At 37.1% G+C, this 14,094-nt stretch overlaps 1 protein-coding gene across 1 annotated transcript in view; it reads left to right on the top strand.

Moving 5' to 3' along the window:
* Window positions 1–401: 401 nt before the first annotated feature.
* Window positions 402–14,094, top strand: part of RPRD1A (regulation of nuclear pre-mRNA domain containing 1A) — a 34,856-nt gene continuing 21,163 nt past the window's right edge. The window contains exons 1-6 of the mRNA XM_010178084.2: window positions 402–468; window positions 5,260–5,389; window positions 6,069–6,175; window positions 6,259–6,353; window positions 7,360–7,486; window positions 7,584–7,759. Of these exons, the coding sequence (XP_010176386.2) occupies window positions 402–468; window positions 5,260–5,389; window positions 6,069–6,175; window positions 6,259–6,353; window positions 7,360–7,486; window positions 7,584–7,759 (702 nt within the window). The remainder of the gene's footprint in view (window positions 469–5,259; window positions 5,390–6,068; window positions 6,176–6,258; window positions 6,354–7,359; window positions 7,487–7,583; window positions 7,760–14,094) is intronic.

Below are 14,094 nucleotides of genomic sequence, written 5' to 3' on the forward strand. Positions count from 1 at the left end.
CCCAGATTGGAAAGTTGTGCATCTGAATTACTCTGATATTCAGTTAACTGCTTTGAAGCAGAACCACAGCCAAAAGTGATGGAAATGTACTGACCTGCAGATGTGACATGGGTTTCAGGAAACAAGTTCCTCATTTAAAGCAAGTATTTTCTCTACTACGTAGTGTAGTTTTTCTGCCAAAAGAAGGAATCTTTCACTTCTGGTGTTTGTAAGATTATTTTATTTAATGGTGATAAAGTGTTATTGGCTACTGTGATATACTTGAGCGAATAAATAGATTTTGTTTCATTGAAAAGAAATAAAACAATATCTTACTGATTTCACTGGTTAATAGGTGTTCTTGAATATGCCAGTAAGATATTTAAGGTGAAGTGCTTGTGGGTACCTTCCTGCTTATCCACATGAATCTTCTCATCTATGCAAAAAGGTTTGGAGATCAACCAACAGCAGACAGAACTTCAGGTGAATGTGAGTTGATGAGTCAAGTTAGAGAAACGTATTTGCTATGTACACATTTTACAAAATGGCCTACACTCAGGAGCAACAGATTAGCAATATAAGAATCTTTCACTTAAGATAGTCACATTTGGATTGTGTAGTCCAGCCTGAACTAGTTGACTCTGTAATATTAGTCTTGAAAGAGTCCATTTTGTACAAATCTATATTCATTTATTGCTGTACAACTTGCGTCCTGGTATCTTACCTGTACCTGCTTGTCTTTCATCCTTCTAGTTCTGAATACTTAAGTTCAGTGTCTTTTTCCTGTCCTAAAACTGTTGTAGCTGTTGATTGATATCCATCTTGACATTGTACCAGCCAGGCAATGAAAGGAATTGGTTTGTTTCATGTGTTCAGGTAATTCAAGGTACAGTAAGTGCAGTGGGAAGCTTCTGCAGAGTAATTATGTTGTATTGGTTTCCTTGGTTTCTGACCAACTTTCTTGCATCTCCATGGTAGTTTGATGCTGATGGCCTGTTTCCCAGCAGTGGCTGTATGCTATGTTCCCTTTGTCCACTAGCCTACAAACTCAGTCAAGATACTTGGACCCTCAAACCTTAAACACACACATTCTGTGGGCAATCTCATTCCCCTCTTTGAAAAGGAAACACAGCAGTTCTCAAACCTTGGTTAAATTCACCAGGAGTGTCAGGTGACTGTGCAATTTCGAACACTTTAACTGTTTCATAACAGAAGGTTAATGAATTTTAAGGTTGTTAAGTGCTCACATGACATGCCTTTTATAGAATGTATTATCTTTGAATTCTCCTTTCTGGTGGTAGCCTCTCAAGTGACTTTTCACAGATATACTTTCAGTCATGTTATCAAAGACGCTGCACTTAATCAGCTTGCATAAAAACATAGATTAACTCTCAGTGTGAAAGATCAGTGATCTTGCACTTGAGTTTCAGCACTGCTTGACTTAAAAAAGATGAGTTTAGTCTTTTAATAAAAAGCTTGAAAAATGTTTACAAAGATGTTGTATAACTTCTCATGCAAAGGTATGAAGTGTGCTGTGACACAGGAAGTGTTCCAGGGATTCTGGGAGAAGTGCTGACACTCAGATACTCGCTGCATGTCTGTACACTAATACAATTCAAAAGCAATTGAGCCAGATCTTTATTTGAGTCCCTATTAGAGAACTTCAGTAAAAAAAGAAACTGTTTAGTGCTGACAACTCCTGTGGGATTTTAAACCTACTGACGCTTGTTTTCTCACAACCTCTTGTTAAATGATTTCATTCATGCTCAGTTGGCATAGCAGAGCTGGCCTGTAGAAGGTTAAAACCTGATGTAACATTTTCAGATGGGTCAATAGTGTGTACAGTTGTAGTAGGATATAAGTGAAATCCCTTATGCCTATGTGTTTCTCTGTAGTTTCTTCTGGTAAGTCTAAGACAACCAATATCTCTCAGCTCTAGGGAAGAGGCGTAGAACGGTACGAAACTAATGGGCATGTTTCTAGCAATCTTTATGGGAGCTCAGTTTCCGATGCCAAGAGGTAAACCTGGAGAAGACAAATATGAGTGATTGTGCTGGCTTTGATTGCCAGAGTTAACCTTAGTGAAAATAACATGCTTACTGCCTTCCAAGGTAAAATACGAGAGTTTCTTGCACAAAAGTCGTGGCTCTTCAGTGTTGGTTCTCCAGGTACTATGGATTCAAGTATACAATGTCAGGGCATCTATATTGGACTGGTAGAGAACCAGGAATACCCAGGCCAGGCTAACAAGTTTGCATTCCTAAGAAGTACAGATTGCTGAAAACTAAGACTTGATAATAAGGATGTTAAGTCTCTCCACTGTAAATGTTTTATTATGTTAGTTGCAGGTGAAATACCGTGAATACCTGCAGGGTATTCATTGTCATTTAAATATATCAGATATGTTTTTAGGACAGACTTAGTTTCAGTTGCAAGGGGCCAGTCTCAGTTAGTCTCACTGTGGATGCTTTATGAACAATATGCTTAATATGGCTTTTATACCAGCCAGCAGCGTTGATCTGTTAAAGTATTTCAGAATCCAGCACTTCAGGGAGCTGCTTTGGTGGGTAAATGGTAAATCTAAATGAAACAAGCAGAAGAGTTATGTGAATACTGCACAGAGCTTCTGAAAAGATGACTCAGTCCAACGTGGATACTTTCTTAGCAATTTTGTGTTTGCAGTCTGTACTGTGTGTGTACCAGAGAATACTGTGGGCTAGCTACTTCTAACAATATGTGCTCTGACAGTATGTGCTTTCAGATCCTTCTTTAACCGTCCTTTTTCTTTCTTTTTCTTCTGACAGTAAGAGTGCTTTTTGCTGATAGCCTTGCCAGGCATTGAGGACACTTTTTGTTGTTTAAATAATCTAGTTGGTCTTTTATCCATTTTGGTGCTCTGAGATATGTCAAAGCCCAGGGCTGAAAAGTTAGTGTCACTGTGACTGAAGGGAGATGCTTTAACCAGATAACTGTTTTTCAGAACAGAGTTGTCTGATCTGGAATTTAATTTTATATTTCAAACTTCAGTAGTTAATTTACTGTCGTAGTAGCAGTAGAACACTTTCAGCTCAGAGCTGTCAACCCCAGTTGCTAAAGGTTATGTTGTGCTTTAGTCTTGTGTGTAAGGCAGAGCTGTAGTAGGCAAGTATGTAACTCCCGGAGACTTTTGAAGTGGAGGGGATCACTTCTTGAGAGTGGGCATAATTTTTAGCTTTGGAGTTTTGTGCAGGGCATTCTTACAGCACTTTTACTTCCCAATATTCATTATGAACATAAGGCCAGAATATTAGTTGAATTTCTACCAAAGCCACAGATAACTTAATAATGTTTTGAGGAGTCTTACTCATTAAATGCAGTGTTGTTTCTGTTGAATTGTAGTAGTAAGCTGAAAAGGTAATACTAGAGGAAATAGGATTGAACATTACTTTCTGGGTTTTAGCCTGCTTTTCCCAGATACAGTAGCTTGCTCTGTAGTGAATAGATGAAGTCTAGGCTTTGTGACAATCAACATCACCTGACTCAATGGCACTGCGTACATCTCCTGTCTTCACCAGCTCAGTTGATTCGGTTATTTGTAGGAAACAAAGAAGTTAAGGTCTATCACAAATGAGTTAGTTACATCACCGAGGATTAAAATATCACCTTTTTTTTTTTTTTTTTCCCCCTCCTGTGAAATGGATGGACAAGGACCTATCCTGCATGCAGTTCAGAGGATGTAATATGGGAAACTATCTGGTTCATTAGATTTTGAGTCCTAATTCTGGGCTCATTTAAGAAATAGAGGGGGAAGAGTCAGCTTCGGTAAATGCTAGTTAATTTTAGTGCAACAATGAGACAAGACATGTTTTCTAAGATTCTTTGAATAATTCAAAGCTTTCTATGTGTCAGAACTGTGATTTACCTGAAGCATAGCTAGGAGATTTGTTGCTACATTGTCAGTCAGTTTTTAATATAGAAATTAAGTAGTGTAAGTCTATAAAATCTACATTTTAGTTTAGCCAGATTTTGACACAAATAGATGAATTTCCTGGGTGTTTGCATGTAGTGACTTCACTGCTTGGCACAAACTTTCAATAGATCCACCTTCTGTCCAGCACTTCCAAACTAATTATTTTTGCCACTTTTAAATTTGCCTTAATCCTAAGAGATAGGTGCCTTTTTACTTTTAATGCAGGTTAAAATAAAGCCAGCCCCGGCTCCCCCCTTAATACAGAACTCTCTTAATTTGTTGGATATGTCTGCCCAAGAAGATGGGAAAAATTCAATACTCCAGGGAGAAATCCTTCAGGGGCGTCTTTCTGTAGTGCTAAATTTATTCTCAGAAAATGTTTCCTTAGAATAGAAGCGTATTAACATTGAATTTTCTGTTTGTATGTGGTGGTTCTGCGTGTTTGAGATGTTGGAGTGGAAATTAAGAAAATAAAATCATATTGGGAACTAAGCACAAATTTTAAGAAATCCTAGATTGGCTTTACTGCAGTACTTTATTTGAGAGGGCAGAAAGAGTAAATCTTGCTTTTTGAGAGAAACCTCTTTTTAATGTCACAGCATACATACTGAGTCTGTGTGGTGCTAATGGATATGGAAAGTTTTTCTGGTGATAACACAAGACTAGAAGTGTTAAAATATTACAGCTGCAGGCACGTGAGTATTTTAATGATTAGGAAATGAGGACGGGAGTATCACAGTGATATGGAAAGGCTGACTAGGGATTGCCTGTTCAGTTTGCTCAAATACAAGAATGAGGGGTGGTTATGTAAGACTGAGTGAAATTCAGACTCCTCCAGAAAGGAGGAGTTTCTTTACATGAATGATTGTGGATCTGTGAAGCTCCTTGTCAGAGAATTTCCTGGGTGTAAGAAATTTATGCAGGCTCAGAGGGAAGCTGAAGTACATGGAAGAAAACCATGAAGGCTATTGAACAGACAAATCACATCAGGCTCAGGAAGACACCTGAAAAGAGCTGGGGGCTGAAGAACACTGGAATATCAAGGTTTTTTTCTGTTAAATTTTGGAGATGGCACTAAAGGGAACTTGTGTCATATTACGAAAGAGGAAAAATTTGAGCAAAGAGTTAGAGCAGAAGACAGAGAGAAGCCAGTGGATAACCAAAGTCTTTGCATTTTTAAATACAGAATTGGAGTGAAATGTTGTAAGCAGTAATAAGAATAGGAAAAACACACTAGATTTGATTTTTTTGTGTTTATTATAAATGTGGATATATAGATATCAGTTGGAGGAACTAAAATTTCTAATTATTGTTTATCACTTTTTTATTAGCAAAACCAAATAGGAAGCTGACATTCCTGTACTTGGCCAATGATGTCATACAGAACAGCAAAAGGAAAGGACCAGAATTTACAAAAGACTTTGCTCCAGTAATAGTGGAGGCTTTTAAGCATGTTTCAAGGTACAGTAAATTTACGTGTGATCATACTGTATTTGAGGGAATATACTTCATCACACTGTATTTGAGGGAATTTGGAGAATTCCTCAGTTCATCTCTTCTGACCCAGCTAGTCCTTGTGTGCTATTTCTATACTTGAAGTCTTGTCAATTTAATTTATTCAATGTTCTTTTGGTCTTGGATAATCTTAATACTATTGGATGAAGTTACGTAGTAAATTCATCTGCATTCAGTCCCTTTTACCTTAGAAAGCTGTTAGCTATGCCTTGAATTAAGACTTGCTTTCAGTCTGCATTTATATGCTACAACAGTGTGATATGCTTCATGACTAGTGCTGCATGATTTATTTTTTTCCAGCAACCATTCACCTTGTTGCATGAGGATGCTAGAATCTTGACACAGAATTACTTTCACATGGCACACAACTGTTGACACAACACAAACCCATTTGCAGTGTTTGTGTAATAGGGTTACAGACCTACAGATTTACGGGTTGAGCGAGCAAACAGAAAGATGGAGTTGGGCGTTGGCTTTTTTAATATGCTTGGTAAAACATCATGAACTGGTCTTTGCTTTCTTTTCTTTAGAATGTGATTTTGTTATTTGCTGACTATTGGATGTCTGATATGGCAGTCCTGTACTTTTACCTAGTGCTGATTTTTGTTTTTTTTTCTTGTAACAGTGAGTCTGATGAGAGTTGTAAGAAACACCTTGGCCGAGTGCTCTCTATTTGGGAAGAAAGGTCTGTTTATGAAAATGATGTATTAGAACAACTTAGGCAAGCTTTGTGTAAGTATTTTATTTGTGTATGAAGATTCAGTCTCTTGTTTGAAATGTTTTTTTCTCTGACTTTTCTGTTTGTTTTCATTTAGATGGAGACAGAAAGGTGAGGAAGCGCACATATGAGCAGATAAAAGTTGATGAAAATAACTGTTCACCTCGAAGTTCTCCCACTGACCCTCCACAGGTAAAAGCATGTTTATAAAATTCTGTATTTGCATAGGGCTTGATATAGAATTTTTTCAGTTATTCTTCTTTTTGGATGGTCTCTGTTCTTCTTTTTAATGAAGTACTATTTCTAAGAAACGGTAACTACACCTGAAACTTTTCTTTGCAGTACTTTAGCTTACAAGTGGAGCTAAGGAGTTGAGTGTGCTGTAGCTTTAGTCAGTTTGACACTAATCCAGAATGTAGGAACTATAGATCCAGCTTTGTCCGCATCAGGATTTCAGCATTAGTTTCTATAGTGTTTTATGTTCTAATTTGGTTTCCAGGGTGGTAACCAGTAACGCACGTGTTAGAGTAAGATTGTTATCAGTTTATCAGTAAAATATTTCTCAATGTTGCAAAAATGATGGTTGGGAAAAAATTGTTGTCTACCTTGCATTAGTATGGCTTTTATAATTACTGTTTTGGTTTTTTGATATGGTACTGCCCCATCTCAAAAGTCTTTTTGTTATGGCAAAGAATGACTGTCCTCAAATAATCAGTTTAGTATGTTTCTCTGTAATAGACTTCTGGGCTTCTATGAATATCAGCCCTACTTCTAAAAGCAGTGCACTGATCTAGTCTGATGCAATAGTGAAGCAAAACTACAAGAAAAATAATCTCAAAAATGCGTAGTAAAATTTAAGGTACTGTAAAATAATCACTGCTGTCAAAAATAAAAGATTTATAAGTCTGTCAAAAAGACAAGATTTATAAGTAGTCCTATACCAAGAATTTAAATGAAAAAATCTATTTTAGGAGGGTGACCTTTAAAACTAGGAACAGTGCAATGTTGTTCTAAGAATTAATGGCTTAGTTTTGTTTTGTTTTCATTCTGAGAGGGGATAGAACATTGCTATAATGCTGATATCATAAATGCTTTTAAGATTACCATCATATTGATACCATAAGCTTATTGTGAAATACTGTTTTGTACTAGAATCTGTTTATTTAAACTAGTTCTCAGTCTTGCATGCTTTTTTCAGACCACAGATCTCATTAGAGCATTACAAGAACTAGAAAACGCTGCCTCTGGGGATGCAGCAGTTCATCAGAGAATAGCTTCTTTGCCTATTGAGGTCCAAGATGTGTCCCTGTTAGACAGAATAACAGGTGAGGGCTGGGATCCAGTAACTGAAATGCTGTTCTGAGAACTTAACATTATATAATGAAATCATGCTTTACTTGTTTTTCTCTGCTTCATTTTTAGATAAGGAATCTGGAGAGCAACTTTCCAAAATGGTAGATGATGCATGTATGTTGCTGGCGGATTACAATGGCAGGTTGGCAGCTGAAATAGATGATAGAAAACAGCTAACTCGAATGTTGTCGGACTTTCTCCGATGTCAAAAAGAATTCCTTGCAGAGAAAGAACATAAGCTGGAAGTGCGTAATGTTTTGTTTTAGTCCATTCTTCACTAAAGCTTGTTCTTGCAAATGTTTTTAGTTTGCCTAAACAAATTTTCTCTCCAAAGGTAAATATTTGATCGCCACTGTTAGGTCTTTACTTCCAGCACGTTTTTAAGGAGATTTTTTTTTTTCTAGTGTTCTAAATCTATTAAACCAGCTCAACATTAGGTAATGTTATGACTGTAATCACTTCAGTGTTTGTCTTTCTGGTTTTCAGTCTATTCAGTCTTCATTATGTGTACAGACTTAGTTTTAGTAGTGCAGATAAAAAGTCTTGTCCTGAATGGTACAAACTTAATTCTTCATAGGGTACATTTTTTGTTGTTCCTTTCATTCACTGTTTTAAATCGTAGTTCTGTATTACATTGTTTAATACTCTTTTTGTGAAGAGAATGACCTTTCTGGTAGGTGTAGGTTCGTGAAGCCACTTAAAGGTTAAAAATTTAGTTACTGATTTCAGCACAACTTCTTAACCTGACTCAAACATCCATTAAACCCAGTAAAATGTAGTCTTAGATTGTACAGCCTCTAACACAGCTGATTAGCAGCATTTCTAGCACTAGCACCATTAGGACAGGACAAATCATTGATAAAAGCAGGATGCAGAGTGAACAGCTCATTATGAGCAAATGATCCCCTAAGTTATTCTGTTCTTCACTATGACTAGTCTTCTGTTTTCCTTTCGAACCACATAATATTGTCAAGCTTCCTGTTGAACATCCCATGTATCCTAAATATGTCCATAATTTCATGTCCATTGCTTCCCAAATCCCTTTTGAGATATAGGTTCCAGTGCTAACTTGAATATTACAGTAATAGAACTGAATCTGCATCCTTTTGCAGGGGGAGATAGCTGAACAGTTGTGGTGCCCTGTAACTGCAGGATATGCGTGTAATCCTTACATGGTGCACAAATTGATTGCTCTTCAGGTTTCACATCATACATATATGTTAAGAATATTTTCTTCACTCTGTGGTTTCCTTACCCTTTTGTAACTTCATAACTTGATTTCAGATTTTATGGTGTCTTTGTTCAGGAAAATGCTGTTCACAATGTATCTGAAGTCATCATTCAGATCAGTTGTGTCATTCCTAGACTACTTTTATTTCCTGACTTCCTTCCTTTACTCTGTGCCTCACAGAAAAGCAATTGATGAAGGTTCTTCCTATCAACCTCACTGTCTTTATCCTGTGGGAAGAATATCAACCAACTTTCATGTAAGACAGATGGTATGCACAGTAGTGCTGATTACAGTAGCAACTGATACAGCTGCACAATGGAACCTGGAAGATTAAAGAACAGGAAGCCTTAAGCCTTTCATCACCTGCCCTACCTTCCCTCTGTGTCTGTGTGTGCAATGTGTTTGAAGGTCAGGTTCCCTCAGTACCAGTGTGGGACTGATTGTCTTGAGACACTCGCTTATTTTTCTAGACCATTGCCAGCAAGTGGGCCCTGTTTAGATACAGTAGGCTACTGGGATAGTGAGTGACTCAAAAGGCAGTGACTTTGTCCTTAGACATATTTATACTTCTGTAAAAACAAAAGAGCTCAATTAATCAGAAATTATGGAATGCAGCTGTGAACAGATTTCACTCTTCTTGGTTATTTTCAACAAACAGAAAACAGTTTAATTTCCCAGTATTATATTTAAGCTGTTAAAGAATCTCATTCTAATACAGCACACTTCCAGTTTCAGAGGTCTTTGTTTAGAAATCAGGAGTCTTCAGTATCAGTAGCAATCTATTTTAAACAGATGAAGCCCTAGGATGTTGAGGTAGACTTTAAGACTTTTTAGGCTGATCAGTGTGGCATAAATGCAGGTTACTAATAAAGAACTGTGAGGCCAGATGGTGTCAACTCAAGGTACAAATAAAGAGCTATGAACCAAGAGACTCTAAAGAACAAGAACCTTAAAATCAGGCTTCTAAACCTGTGTTAAGATGAGTGAAGTGACTTCATGCTTACTACATAGTGAGGTCCCTAGGTTTTGCCACTTAAGTTTAATTTCTGGTGATATCAATTTGTTTTAGACAGGCTTTAACCTTCTGACCTTTTTTTGGGTGTAATATTGCCTCTGGGTTATAACATATCAAGCCTTCATTTCTTTTTGAGTTAGTATTGACAATCTGTGAGTACATTGCTGAGATCCTATCTTACTGATTTGTAAAACACCCAGGTATGGTAAGAAACAAGTGGTTGTATTCTTAGTGGAATCTAGAAATGTTACCTGTTGTTGACCTGGTTTAACAGTATTAGAATTTGAATTCCCAAAGAATTCTTGCTAACCTTAAACTTTAGATGGGAGCTTTAGACCTAAATTTGCAGATATTTTCTCTTCTGAAGGAAATGTACAGGTAAGTAACTTTGAATAACCAATCTTTCCATGAGTAGTTTTTTAAGAATAAGAGTTTCTCTAATAGTTATTTCTAAACAGAATTTCATGATTCCCATTAAAATCAAGGTAATGTATGTATTAAATCTTGACAGAACCTTTTGACAACCCATAAATAATATGAGCTATCATGTCTGCATCAAAAGCTAACTACTGGTTAGTAGGTGATTTCTTAAGTCTGCTCTGGGTAAGTAGTGTCATCTTTAACTCTTAAATTGTTTTCTTTAACATCTGTCTAGCTTCTGTTGCAGGTGGTGGACATGGACCTATCTTCTAATGATGTCACCATCCATTAGTACACACATCCTGCTAAAAATAAATTTAAGAATCAAAATCTTGTATTGTCTGTTGTTTTTGAAAACTGAAGAGGAGGAATTCTGTAACTACTCATACCAAACCTCTGCTATTTTCATCTGTATCCTCACAAACCTTACTGAGTTTATGCATGAGATGGATAAGTATTCATCCAGTGTCATTCCTTTTTCTTGAAGACTCAAACTTCCACATGGTTGTTCCTAAAACTCACAGATCCTTTCGGTTAAATTATTTGAAATTCCAAATGCAGAAGTTTGGGTGTCACTGGCATAGAAGCTGCAATTACCAAAAGGAAAGAGCTGTGAAAACAACTTTCTCAGACTTTCACTTTTTAACTTACACTCTAGCTATTGGGTTTATGTGAACACCAGAAATGAGAAGTGATGGAACTTGTCCTTAACAAGCACAGTAAAAAACTTCCACTTCATTGGTGTACATCTGTTTTACATTTTATGTAGGTGACAGAGAAGATGTATTTTATAATTGCTTTTATCCCCCTTTAGAGCCCCTGTCAAATTTAGGATCATCCTAAAGAGCATTTTCCCTTCACTTCTGTAAGTTTTGAAGTAGTATAAATATTTAAGATTCAGTGTACTGTAGCTGTATCTGGAAACTTGTATGGGTTTTATATCTATATTTGTTTAGGTAGATGTGATTCTGTTAGAGAAAATGTGACTTTTTCCAGAAACTGTTTTGTACGAACCCTTTTTTCTGAGAGCTTTGAGGACTAATATAATTTCCTGTTTCCTGCTACTTTGGCTGGCTCTTACCTCTCCGATTCCTCATTGTGTCCCCTTCCTACCTCACTGCCTGTCCCCTAGTTTTTGAACAGAAATGTTGGTTGATCTGTTGATCTCACTGGAGGCTGATAAAGAGAGTTTTTTGTTATGCAGGAACAGAGAATTGGGTATATATAAGTTAATATCCAGGTGCACTCATCTCCTTGTGATAAAGACTGTCCTGAAGACATTCTAGAATTAACATCCCCTTAAAAATACAGGGATGACATAAAAAAGAGAAGTACTTGCTTTACTTCTTTTCCATATTGTTTTGCTTTTGCCTTTTCCACAATCTCCCTGATTGCAGAGTAAATAGACTCTTACTAAATTTCAAATAAAAGCTTTAATAGTTCAGAATCTTACACGACTTATGAGTGTGGGCAGGGGATCATAAGACCTTTTTATAGAAAAACAAGACAGCCTTCTCTCACCTTCATTTTGTTATTATGGAAAAACATAACATCACTACACTTAGCGTGTACTGGATGACCCAGTTTCTTACATAGTGTTTCTCTCAACTTACCACTTTAAATTGGGGAACATTCTTGTCACTAAATCCAAACTTTAAGAAGAAAATGCTACTCTGGGAGGCCTGTTGTGTTTTAGGAGCTTGCATTTAATTAAGATGCTTTTATTGGCGATGTTGCTGTCTTGCATTCCTTATTTTCTCCAGCTGTATAAACAATATTCATATCCTTACACTCACACATCTGGTTATAATTGTGGTTTCTTAGCGCGTTGAGAGAATGTTATATATTCAATGCACTTTTATTTCATGATTGAGCTATATAGCTCAATATAGCTTCACTTGTCTTCCTAAAGGGTTTAATGTCATGGGATTTTATGGGTAAACAGCAAGAAGTTAGTCATCCTAGTCTGTTGCTCTGGAGTCAAAAGACTTGCTTTTTTTTTTTTTGCCTTCTTTTTTTTGCCTTTTTTTTTTTTTATTTTGCTTTTCTCTTCCCTCCTCTCTGCCTTCTTCTCTGTTCAGTTCCAGCTTAATGCAGACAAAAATGTTTAGCAAGGAATTTAGGGATGGCAGTGGTATAACGAGCCTCTTCTGTTCAGGTTTTGTTTCTCAGTGCAAGACTGGATTGATATTATTGTCTACTGTTTCCCTCCACCATGGCCTTCGTGTTATCACAGAGCGTAGTGCTTCCTTGCTGCTTTCTGTTCTTTAGACCCCTTATACGTACCTTTGGATGCCAGCTTCTTTATTTCAGTGCTAGATGAACTTAGGGTAATACATTCAGTCATGCTTCATACTTTTCAAGTCCACTTAAAATAATTTGGTTTAATTTCTTCATAACCTTGCAACTGAGGAGCTAAAGTGTTTTGCTGAGCTGTGATTGAAGGTGAGGAAGATTGATTTGTAGCATGAATCCTACACTGCTTTTTGTTAGAGGGTGAAGTTCACAGCATTGTAGTAATCTACAACCCCCTCAGTGTGGCAGTGCCACAGTAACTCAGGTTAATCTTGAATTAAAACTGAGTTCTGCTGTACCTGCTGCTAACAATGCAATGACTACAGAACTGGTAGCTGGGAAATACTGGGAAGTGGGCAATGAGGTTCATCCATACTCGTCAGGACTCTTTTACATATTGAAGATCTGATACATGCTAGGCAGCAGAAGACTACCCATAAGTCCCATCTTGTGTGGTCTCTTTTGACAATATGAACCATTGCATTCAATTCTGATCAGGATTACAGCTTAGAAATTGGAGCTGGGTTGACAGTGTTTCCACTTCAGGGTAGTATATGACTTCTACTGAAAGAGGTGCTTGAATTGATCCAGATATTCTTGGGCTAAGCGGCGCATGACTGTGGATTTCTTCATAATACAGAGAGGAGACCCTTCGCCAGAATTATTTTCTGTCTGTTGTGGGCCAGTTTCAAGTAACTTTCACTGTTTTTTATGTAAGTGTATGTATGTAGCTCTTAACCATCAGGAGGGAAATGTAGGCTAAGGATCTTTAATAGATGGAGTCTCTTAATTCTAGTTCTCCCCATCCTACCCTCTACAAAATGGAATAGGATTCAGAAACAGGCCCCTATTCTTGGAGGTTTGTGTAGATGGGTTCAAAGCCTTTGCTCATAGGTTGGCTTTGAATGACCATTTGAGATGCTTTGTGTAATGTAAATGCTGTATTTATTCATCTTAAAGTTGAGTTGTGCAGTGCAAGTCCTTTAGTGAATATAGTCACTGGGCTTTTTCTGTTTCTTTAAAAAAAAAACAGCAAACAAAACAAAAAAAAAGCAGAACAAAACCAAAATCCCCCCCGAAAAACATAACCAAACTTCAGTAAGATCAATAGTTTGGAGGGGGAGAATTAATTGGTCACTGCAATACTCATTTCTCCTTAAGGTTTATTAGGTTGGAAGTTAAGAATGTGAGGGGGTGTTTGAAGTGAGACACAGGTTGTCTGGAATAAAAGCAGGCTTGCTAGGTGTGTTTACAGATTGCTAACTTATCTTTTAAATGTAGTTGCTGTTTTGTTTCCATCTGCATTTTTTTCAGTACCAAAAAGTGGCAGGAGATACAGTTGTATAGATTAAGTTATATAGAAGTAATTTGCTGGACTAGAGTGGAGAACAGCAGCCCTTATGTCAGACACAGCAAAGCGGAGTCATTGCTCAGTGCATTTTGTTCCTCTGTGCTATACATGTTTTATGAGAATAATGCTTATTTGCCCCAATTTCTTACAACAAGCTTATAACCTCTGTGTACTTGACCAGTAAATATCCTCTTTTTATACTGTGACTTAATGACTGCAGCCTCATATACCATTGTACGTGGTTTCTCTGGCTGTACCTGAAAGAGTG

The sequence above is a fragment of the Antrostomus carolinensis genome, unplaced genomic scaffold, assembly GCF_000700745.2.
Source record: "Antrostomus carolinensis isolate BGI_N321 unplaced genomic scaffold, ASM70074v2 scaffold42311, whole genome shotgun sequence".
NCBI lineage: Eukaryota > Metazoa > Chordata > Aves > Caprimulgiformes > Caprimulgidae > Antrostomus > Antrostomus carolinensis.